The following is a 10,732-nucleotide window of genomic DNA, read 5'->3' as shown; positions in this document are numbered from 1 at the left end:
ACGCCGCGCCGCGTCGGCCGTGGACGTCCCGGCCGCGCTCGTGGACGCCCGCCTCCCGCCCGAGCTGGAGGCCCGCCTGCACCACTGGTGCCCGCGCACCGCGTCCGACATCCTCTCGTCGTTCGCGCTCATCACCACCCCGACTCACTCGCACGTGCAGCGCTTCGGCCCTTTCTGCTCCGCGGACACGCACGTGCGCAAGGCCGCCAGCCCGGCCTTCCTGCGCGCGCCCACTGCGCGCGCGTTGCCCGCGCCGCCCGCGGCACACGTGTCCCGCGCGTGGGCGAGAAGGCCCGTCTGGATGGCCGTCACCGAAGGCCGCGCGGACGAGGTGGTCGCGCTGAAGGCACATGCAGGGATTCGCGGGAGGGAGGGGCTCCGCAATGCCTTGCTCATCGTCGCGCCTTCCCAGCCTACGCGTGGTGCGCGCATTCGTCGCGCTGCCACCAAGGCAGACTTCGGTCGCGAGGAGGTGCTCTGCGCGGCTGAAGGGGCTGAGAACCCAACGGAGAGCGCGGCCGTCTACGTGGCGGATGGCCCTGTGGGAGCAGAGTCGTTTTATGAGTATGCGCCGGTTGTGCTCGTGGGTGATTCGTTCGCCAGGGGAGGCAAGGGCTCTAGTTTCACCCCAGCAGCACATTACGCATGTTGTGTCATACACGGGCCTTGGTATGACGACTTTCGACACTTGGTGACCGCGGCCGTTAACGAAATTATGAGACAAGGGTTTCTACGCCCGCGGGAGATGAGGGGAGCAGAGGATGAGATGTGGAAAGAGCCTTGTATGGAGGCGCTCGATGAAGAGGATGTCGTTGAGCTGGTCGCTGCTGCGCTGACCAATAAGGACAGGACGACCCTACTGGGATCTGCGTTGCAGAAAGCTGCAGTGCATCTTGAAAAGGCAGCTGGTGATGACGCTATCCATTTAGTTGATGACCTGATGCGGTTAGCAGCTATCAGCGCGGGGTGATGACTCACAACTCACAACTCCCGTTGCCCAGTCTCGCACTGCAAACATGTGCAGCAACTCCAAGCCATCTGGTACCCTTGGTACTGTACCGTCGCCTGAAACTCTGTTTATTTCGTCATTCGTCCTTGATGTCTTGATGTCGGCGTCCCCGATACGTGTAAGGCGTGACCACTTTGCTCAACGTGACGCATCAGCTTGTTTCTGGATCCAAACTGTCCGCTGCACACGTTACATTTCAAAGTTGCGGGCGTGACGGGCTTTCCAACATCTGCCTCTTCCCTTTTCTTTCTCTCGCGAAGCCGTCGTTGTTGCTTTTTCGTCAGCTTCACCGCCTTCGTTTCTTGCAGTACCTCGCTGGTAGTCGCATTATCGCCTTCAAGCTTTGCGTCTGTCGCGCTCTGACCCCCCCTGGCAGGGGTATGTGCTGAGGCAAGGTTGCCATTCGCCTCCAATGGGTCCGTGCCTGTAGAAGCAAGCTCTCTTCCATCGTCCTCATCATGTTTGGAATCAACAAACGTTGGAGCACATTGCTTCTTTCGCTTCTTCTTCGACTTTTTCGCTTGTGCGCGCAGGAATTCTGCCTCTTCCTCGTCCTCATCGATCAATTGCTCACTTTCCTCTGCCTCCGCAGCCCTATCCGTGGACGTACCAAGCACAGTTTCCGTAGCCATACTGGGATTTGCTTTCGCAAACGCCTTTTCTTCTTTTAGCAACTCACGCTTGAGTTTGGCAACTGCAGACCTGTGTTTCTTCGAACGTTCGTGGTCAGATTTTTGGGGACCGCTTCTGAAAAGTTTTCGACAGGCGACACAATACAGGTCTACCTCTTCTTTCCCCTCGTCATCCTCGTCCTCCAACTCATCGAGTTCGCTACCAGCCTCATCGTCCTGCACACTGCTGTGATCGCCCACGCGTGTGTCACTGGGACCGCCATTCCCATCACTGTCTCCAGCCCGGTCCAAGGAATCCATATCTTCTTCCCCTTCCGCTTCCGACGTAGAAGCCTCGTCCTCTGAGTAGGAGATCACGGCTTTCTTCCCGCGCCTCTTTTTCTTCGCCCTTTTGTTATCCGCCTCTATTCTCTCGTCCAAAGCCAGCGCCTCAAGAATCTGATCTAGTCCGTCGGCATCCTCCTCCAGGGCCTCATCTCTCGCGGCCCTCATCTGCTCGGCATTATCCTTCCTCAAACGAGCCTTGGCCCGCTGTCTCTCCTTGACCAGCTCCTGCCTCTTTTCCTGCACTTGCTGCTCCTCTCTTCTCCGCCGAACCACGCGTGGGTCTCTCTTCTTCACAAACGCGGCCAACTCGCGGACCGTGGAAATAAATTCCTTCCGCACGGCGGCGCGAGCCTTCTTGTTATCCTTCTCCATAAGCCTGCGCACCTCCCTATTGGGAGCCTCGCCCAGGTTCCACTTGTCTGCGAACGCAAACGACTTGACCGAAGAAAAGGCATCCCACCTGGTATAAAACGCGCGCACGGCGTCCCAATCGGCGTTCATGCCTCCAAACGCGGCCGACGCGGGCACGCGCTGGCCCTGGCGCGCCATCTCATCGACTTCCTCCTGCCAGAGACGGTCGAAGACGTCGGCATAAACGGCGTAAAAGCCGCCCGGGCCGTCCGCAAAGCCCCTGTACGCCGCGGACGAGAAGCAGGCGAAGAGGTCGACGCCGGTGGCATCGGCCGCCTCGGGCTGCGCGTCCGCGCCGGACGCCGCGGGGTCGTGGCCGCGCAGGATCTGCGAGCGGTGCGCGTCGTACCACGCGCGCTCATGGTCGTCCGAGAGCACCGAGTAGGCGTGCTGCACAGCCTTGAAGCGCTCCGCCGCCGCCGCAGGCTGCGACGGGTTCTTGTCCGGGTGGTGCGACAGCGCCTGCAGACGGTACGCTTTGCGGATTTCAGACGTCGTGGCTGTCTGCGGCAGGCCCAGCGTCAGGTAGAGACACTCGCGGGGTGGCGTCATGGTCGCGGAGGGACGTGGCGGGAGGTGGGTGGGGAGAGCGGGTATGTGCGGACGGCGTCGCGAGTGTGGCGCTGGATGACGGCGTTGGATGACGGCGTAAATTACGTTTACATACTGTAGAGACTTGGGGTGGGTGCCGCGCTGGCGATGACGGATGTGTTACTGTAGTGGAGCAAAATAAAAAAAAGAGCATTTTCTCGCCATTTCCGCATCGAGACGGGAAGGCGTGACGTATTGCATCATCTGGAATGGATGTAAATTCATTTAGGTGTGAAGACCATACGGAATTGGCGTAGAAGGGTTGAAGGGATGTCTGCGAGGGGAAGAGGAAGGTCGTCAAGGTAATGGAGGACAGTTTCAACTTGAAGGTACGGTATCGGCAACTGGAAGCAAGACCCTGTAGCAAATGTACAGTATGTTGGTTCGCTTGGGCTTCATCCAACAAATGCCGAACATGAGGAGGATGTCTGCAACCGTACACAGTACCAAGGGTACTGTGTACGGTTGCAGACATACTGTACGGGTACCCGTACAGTACTACGATTGTATACGTGAACACGACTGCTTACGTGTATCGTTGTTGGTTTCAAGGACAAGTGCGGACAAGGCTTTGAACACGACTGCTTACTCGTATCGTTGGCTTCAGGTACAAGTGCGGACAAGGCTTTTCAAGGACCGAATCTGGAGAGCGTCTCTCCCGCCACACACGTCTCCTACATGTCCCCACAGTTCCGAGTGAATGGATCATGCCCACAACTGGATTAAGCGGATCAATCAAGCTCCAAGTCTACTTCGCATGAACTGTCACTGTAAAGCGGCGGACCGTCACCCCATATGGCACCCCTCCTCTTCGTGAGATCAAACCACTCGCCACCCAATTGCACCTTATATTTTGCATCCCCACCGCACATCCCTCTTCCCGAACCCCCTTCCGCTCCCCGGCATCTCCATTCCTCCCTCGCCCCCGCTGCCCCCGCCATCACCACCATGCGGCGCACGTGCGCCGCCTTCGTGGGCGCGCTAGGCCACCCGATCCTTGCCCCATCCTCGCGTGGTCTAGTGTCCACGCGCCCCTGCGCGCTAGTGGCGCGCCGCCCGCTGCGGCGCCCTCATTCGCTCGCCGCCGCCGCGCGCCCGCGCGCCCGCGTCGTCGCGCTCGCGGCCCAGACCCAGCAGCAGACCGCCTGGAACGTCGTGTCGGTGCTCGAAAACTCCTCCCTCTGGGAGGCCCACCGCTACCTCGTGCTGGACGTCGGCACCACGCTGGAGAAGGGCTCGCTCTGCGACGCCTACCGCGTCCCCGGCATGTACGTACAGCTCCGCCCGGGCGACGACACCAAGCCGGCCTTCCTCGCCATTTCGTCCGCCCCGAACGTGCAGGGTGTCTTTGAGTTCTTGATCAAGGACACCGACGCCACGCGGTGGCTGGCGGAGGTGAAGCCAGGGGACGACGTGCAGGTCTCGCCCGTGGGTGGCAACGGGTTTCCCACCGCGAAGCTCGACTTGCTTAGCTACCCCCCCATTCCGGAGGAGGACAAGCCGCTCGACTTGCTGCTGTTCGCGACGGGGAGCGGGATTGCCCCGATCCGCGCCGTCATCGAGTCCATGCTGAACGGGCTCAATATTCGGCAGCGCCGCTCCGTCAAGCTGTTTTATGGCGCGTGGTATCCGGAGCGCATGGCCTATATGGATCGCTTCGTCCTGTGGAAGGGCGACGGCGTCGAGGTCATTCCCGTCATGTCGCGCCCGGACGAGAGCAAAGAGCCCTGGACCGGGAGGACCGGCTACGTGCAGGAAGCCTTGAAGGATATTGGCGTGCCACATCCGAGGCAGACCGCAGCCTTGCTATGCGGAAAGAAGGACATGACCATAGAAGTCAAGAACTACTTGCTGGAGCAGGGCGTGCCGGAAGATCGCATTCTCTTCAACTTTTGAAATCGGGCTTCAAGCCCTACGAAAGGCATGCCGCGCCAGGGGGAGCGTATTCGCCTTGCCGGGGAAAGGGGAGCATGGGCGTTTGCCATTGTACAGAACGAAAGCGACCTACTCTTCGAGCCTGGTTTTGACGGGGGTGGAATGTGTCGCGTCGTAAATTAAGTTGACGCCCAGACAGAACCACTCACATTGATTTAGTTTTCGAGGAACAGATCGCCACATGCCTGCATTCTAACCCTATAGTTATCTCGCCGCTTTGACGCAGCCGGTCAAGGTTTGTTGCTCCAAATCAAAATCTATCCGCTAGAGACGTTCCGTTCGTGCCACGGGTGGTACCATTCAGTACGTAGTGACTGGATGACAAGTGACCTCATGCGGGGTTACTTTTCAATTTATTGTTTTTGGACTTGTGCTTTCTGGATGAGAAGGGGAAGGATACCCTCGCCACCGTACTTGACCTCTGTGTTGCGGAAAGACGGGTTTTCGTGAGAAGTGCGTTTCCTTTCCAGTCAGTCTTAGAAAAGCTTGGCAAAGAAGCTTTTTTAAGCAACCTTGAATCGTTCTGTATTGGTAACTTCGAAACCAGAACGCCCGTTTAAAGAGCGCCCGTTTAAAAAGGCAACTGGGTGCTTAAATCCATTGGTTTCTTAGCTTGGCCTAGCTAACTACTTCCGCTATGGTTGGCACGCCGCTCCGGCGACGGCGGAGCGCACGTCCTACACGTGTATTTCTATGCTGTGATAACCTGTAGAACATCAACTGTTTTCGGCGAGGTTGCTTACCCAAACATAGCTGGCTACATATGGCTAGGGTTGCCCGCTCGCATCCGCAGAGTCTTACTTTTCCATTGTAATTGTATACAAATGAGCTCAGAGGCTTTCGTCGAAGACTGGGCCATCGACGTCCTCAGAAGAAATCGTGAGACTCATTTTTTGTTTGTTTTCACCTTTTTGATGCGTATCCGCGACGACTACTGCTCTACTTGTTATTGCATTTTCACACTTTTTATAAAACGGCAATCATATCTCCTAATGCTTCGAAAGTTCTAAGAATCATTCGACGCGTAGTGTTACAAAAACGCCTGTGCTACGGGAGGGTGAATCAACTACTCATGCAACTGTAACCCTGTGGGTGTTCGAGTGAGTTGTCGGCAGTACTGTAAAGCAGTGCTCGGTCAGAAGCGGGGACAGCAGCGGCATGATTTCAAACAAATGGGATAGGGTGGGGCCATCACAAGATGATACGCTCTACCCCTGGGTAATAGCGCTTGCCATTTTAATTCGAACAACTACGGTGCGCAAAGCGAACTAAAGTTTACTGTGAGGTACAGAAGCACCCTTTCGGATAGCTTTTGGAAAGACAGCAGCAATTCTTTTCGCACTGTGTTATGATCCTTCCAAAACGAATTTGCTTGTGAAGCCTATGGGCACTGCTCACCCTTGCAAAGTGCCTCCTGAGCAAGTTCGTTTTCTTCGGTACGAGCATGCCGAGGGCACATCATCCACTAGTGCTGATAATTCGACGAAGGCCGTGTTAGAAGTATACAGTACCCTTGGTACAGTACAGTACAGTATTGAGTCCATACGGTACTCCCATATTGTACTGTGGGCGCACCTTCCTCCAATCTGCATCGGTAATCGTACACTTCTCGTAGGGGAGAATCACCTCATAGATTAGCAACCATATGAAACAACTAACCTCATGAATCACTATTTTGCAGAACTGACTGGCTTATACAGGACAAAGGACATGAGCATGTCCCTTTCCAGCCATCACCCAGCATCTAAACGACATGTCCATCTGCCTGATGCAATCTTTGAACACGTAGCGGCGTCACAATGACGCCTCCGTGTACAGTACTGTATACTGGAGCATAAAATGCTTCCTATCAAGCCCTATGACCAGCATGACCTTGTTCTCGTACAACGAGATCAGTTCGTATTTCTGTCAACTGCCACGCGATGTGTGACCGGCCCTTTTTGGTTTCGCGGATCCAAAGTTTGTACTCGAAACCGCCTATATCATCGGCCGGAATCAAACCTCTCGGCAGCAGCCATGCCTTCACCGGTCGCCATTCAATAGTTGTCAGAGTGCTTTGAACACGGCATCTGTTGAATGATGAAAAATACTTCCCTATGTGCGCTCTTCTCTGTGGTCATGCATTTGTACCTTGCCGGAGGACAAATACTCGGAGGAGAAGCACTCTGTCGTCGTGGCAGTAGAAGTCCGACCGGCTCTGAACCGTGCACAAAATGTCCGGCGGGTAGCATCCAGCCGGATGTGGGTCGATCATCCTGTCGACCATGTCCGCCAGGAACGTTCGCCATCATTCCGGGACTTTCCACCTGCTCCAAGTGCCGCGCTGGTCGCTTCCAGCCGAGGCCGGGGAAAGACTCCTGCATCGATTGTCCGAAAGGGACTTTCAGTACGAGAGAAGGAGCAACTAGTAGATCAACATGCAAGCAATGCCGACCAGGAACGGTTGCTATCATTTCCGGACTTTCCACCTGCTCCAAGTGCCGTGCTGGTCGCTTCCAGCCGAAGGCGGGGAAAGACTCATGCATCGATTGTCCGAAAGGGACTTTCAGTACGAGAGAAGGAGCAACTAGTAGATCAACATGCAAGCAATGCCGACCAGGAACGGTTGCTATCATTTCCGGACTTTCCACCTGCTCCAAGTGCCGCGCTGGTCGCTTCCAGCCGAGGCCGGGGCAAGCCTCATGCATCGATTGTCCGAAAGGGACTTTCAGTACGAGAGAAGGAGCAACTAGTAGATCAACATGCAAGCAATGCCGACCAGGAACGTTTGCTATCATTTCCGGACTTTCCACCTGCTCCAAGTGCCGTGCTGGTCGCTTCCAGCCGAGGCGCGGACAAGAGTCCTGTTTAGATTGTCCTGCAAACACATTTAGCACCACAACTGGAGCAGCTGCTGCTTCGACATGCAGACCCTGCCCTCCTGGAACTTCTAGTTTCGGCGGGTCCTCTAGCTGTAGCTAGGCTGAAACCTCATCGAGTGAGATGCAAGCGAAGACGCTTGAGTAGTAGGCCTACATTGCAGTATATCCACTAATCGTCGAACTTGACAGCATTAAAATGGTCTTGTAGCAATGCCAGTAGCCGTATTCATCACATAAGTGACTCACCGGAAAAGTTGAATCAATGCGATTCAAGAAACCACGACCAAAGTTACGCCATACTCAACGCCGGTTGATCGCAACATTGAAGCCGGAGCCTGCAAGGGCGTAAAGGCATATCAAAACGTTGACCGAATTCATGGAACCTCCTGTTACAATATAACATCAACTACACGATCTTCTGAATTTCGGCGCATCACGACAGAAGGATAATGAAGCGTCGTACAGCACTTCTAAGTTTCATCACGCACTTTATGTCTGGATGTGGGGCGAATTTTCCCATATTCTGCGAATTGTGCAAACATGAGAAGCCGGACTTCCAATGCGTTGATACTCGACCTTCCTCGTACCCTTTCTCACACACTGTGTCTTCACAAAGACTAAGAAACTCTTTTGTGGGCCCCGCAAGCTGTGCCGGTATATCCCTTCATTGAGCTGGCATGCAGGCATGGTCACATGCAGAAGGGCAAGAGGATACGGTGGGTAACAAGAACATTTTAAACCCCGTTTTTTGTGTCGCCCCCATACCGACCTGATCTGCGACAGAAACAGCTATCTTTGTGTAACAAATGTTTGTTAAGAGTGTGACGGAAACAAATAAGGGCCGCTGCGAGCGAAGACTTTTTCTTGTGCGGAGAGGCTCTTCGATCAAGAACTATGTCTCCTGCTTGGATGGGATCAGCGGCGGGATACGAAAGAAACTGCTCGCTCTATGCAATAGCAGTACTGTACAGGGTCGATGAAGGTAGACTAAGAGGCATGATCTGGGCGTAGGAGTGGAGGAGTGTAACGGAAGAATGACGTCATGCATGCAAGGTATGTTCCACATCCGTCATGGCAGGATGGAAACAGGGAGGAGAGCTCTAACTGGCGCAGATATGTCCTGTTCCGTACGATGATGTCAGTTGCTAACGCTTATGATTCGCAATTCATTCAATCTCGGTTCGTCCAGATTTTTGATAATTACGGTATCGATTGTGCATCATGCGATTTGTCACTGTGCAGAAATCTACGTCAGCGATCTATGAGGCCAAATTCGCTGCTTCTCTTCGGACCCGCTGTGCCCAGACGCTGTGCTCAGCTTCTATCCTGCACTCATTTTCTTATCTATTCGTTTATATTTCACTCTATTAGCCAACAAAGTCAGCATAAAGCATATAGCACATGATATGTGCAAGTTGGGGAGCTTACTCGGAAGCCGCTTTCTTAAGCGGGCGGTACAGGCCGGTGCCTCCCAAGCCGCAATACCCTGTTGGGTTCTTATGCAGGTATTGCTGATCTGTGATGCAGAGGATTTCGCATGGGACACAGCTGTGAGTACTTTCAATGGCAAACAGCGACAAGGAGGAGGCGCAGACGCTTTGCTGAAGTGAAAAAACATACGATATTCTTCAGCAAAATAGTACTTTCCAGCGGGCTTGATCTCTGTAGTGCAGGCGTTCCGGCCGGCTTCCTTGAGAAGATCGTTAAAATGATCGCGCGTTTGCTCGGCAAGCTTTCTTTGTGCGTCGTTATAATAGAAGATTGCGGATCCTGTGCAGTACGGGGGGGAATGGAGTTAGCGGGCATGGGTGTGGATACAATTTTGGCGATGCTGTAGCCAATTATCTATAGACAACGTACTATATTGCGAGCCGACATCATTTCCCTGTCTATTCTTAGTGGTGGGATCGTGGGCATCCCAGAAAATGTCGAGCATGTCCTCAAAGGAGGTCTTCGATTGGTCAAAGACCACGTTGACGACCTGGACGAGCAAATCGAGGGGCAAGAAATCTTTCATGCGTCAATACAAGGCGGTACAGCATCAAACATTCACAAAGAAAACAGTCACTGCAGCTCGGGAATGTATGGCGTACCTCAGCGTGACCGGTGCGACCGGAACAGACAGGGCGGTAACGGGGGTTGGGCACCATGCCACCGGCATACCCGACACTGGTAGTGTGCACGCCCGGCGCGGTCCAGAACTTACGCTCTGCACCCCAGAAACTGTTTCGGGATTGACAAGTGACAGAGAAAAGTCATGGTCAGAGCGGAGATTCATCGGCACATATGAGCAGCAAGCGTGACAAGGGGACGCACCATCCGAGGCCGAAGATGGCTTGCTCAAGCGGCGGTTTCCACCCTCCCTCCGGCTGCGCCGGAGACGTGCCGAGGACGACGTGCTTTTCGGGCGGCGCGATGGGCCCGTCGCGCTGCGGGCGGCCGGCACGCGGAAAGAGCCAGTCGAGGATGAAGACCATGGGGGCGAGAGTGCCTGCGGGGGTGCGGACGCGGCGGCGGGGGCGCGGGAGAGAGCGTGCGCGCGAGAGGAGAAGCGGCGAGGGGGCGACGAAGAGCGCGACGGAGCGGGAGGCCATCAGACGAGCGAGGAGAAGGGCAGAGAGTTGAGAGGAGTGGAGGGCGAAGGAGCGGGAAGTGATAGAGAGGTTGGCATAAGCGATCTGCGGGAGGGGGCGGGAGGCAGGCGGGTACGTGATATGGGGAGATTGAAAAATAGAAGAAATTGGCGGGCGTGGCTCCTACTCAGGCGCCTACCTACAGGCGGTGATGGACATGAGGCTCTGACATACTGTAGGGTGAGGCGGTCCTTCTGCACCGTGCGCGACCCTGTCGGCCCTGTCTCCTCTCCCTTGGGGTCATCCTCCCCCCCTTTCAACGCCAAAATCAACGCCCAACCAAAGCGAACCGCGTCTTTTCGCTTGTCGTCTGCTTCTGTCTCCCCCCGCCCT

At 55.2% G+C, this 10,732-nt stretch overlaps 4 protein-coding genes; 2 read left to right on the top strand and 2 right to left on the bottom strand.

The window, feature by feature from the left end:
* The first annotated feature begins 301 nt into the window (after positions 1-301).
* On the top strand, positions 302-970 carry CHC_T00003262001 (hypothetical protein). Its single transcript, XM_005714373.1, has one exon. The coding sequence runs from the start codon at positions 302-304 to the stop codon at positions 968-970; it is 669 nt and encodes a 222-aa protein (XP_005714430.1).
* Positions 971-1,064: 94 nt separating this feature from the next.
* CHC_T00003261001 (hypothetical protein) lies at positions 1,065-2,931 on the bottom strand. XM_005714372.1 is given in 2 exon segments: positions 1,065-1,077; positions 1,078-2,931. The coding sequence occupies 1 exon segment, from the start codon at positions 2,929-2,931 to the stop codon at positions 1,078-1,080; it is 1,854 nt and encodes a 617-aa protein (XP_005714429.1). The 3' UTR covers positions 1,065-1,077.
* An 834-nt stretch (positions 2,932-3,765) lies between these two features.
* CHC_T00003260001 (hypothetical protein) lies at positions 3,766-5,512 on the top strand. XM_005714371.1 is given in 2 exon segments: positions 3,766-4,866; positions 4,867-5,512. 1 exon segment carries the CDS (start codon positions 3,766-3,768, stop codon positions 4,864-4,866), a length of 1,101 nt encoding a protein of 366 aa, XP_005714428.1. The 3' UTR covers positions 4,867-5,512.
* A 3,678-nt stretch (positions 5,513-9,190) lies between these two features.
* Positions 9,191-10,243, bottom strand: CHC_T00003259001 (hypothetical protein). Its single transcript, XM_005714370.1, has 5 exons — positions 10,083-10,243; positions 9,860-9,989; positions 9,627-9,747; positions 9,387-9,536; positions 9,191-9,282 (listed from the first exon to the last, which is right to left on the bottom strand). The coding sequence occupies exons 1-5, from the start codon at positions 10,241-10,243 to the stop codon at positions 9,191-9,193; spliced, it is 654 nt and encodes a 217-aa protein (XP_005714427.1).
* Between the last annotated feature and the right edge of the window lie 489 nt (positions 10,244-10,732).

Source organism: Chondrus crispus, genomic scaffold, assembly GCF_000350225.1.
Source record: "Chondrus crispus Stackhouse genomic scaffold, scaffold_183, whole genome shotgun sequence".
Lineage (NCBI taxonomy): Eukaryota > Rhodophyta > Florideophyceae > Gigartinales > Gigartinaceae > Chondrus > Chondrus crispus.
Note: the sequence above shows the minus strand (reverse complement) of the source record. Positions and strands in the feature narration are given on the sequence as shown.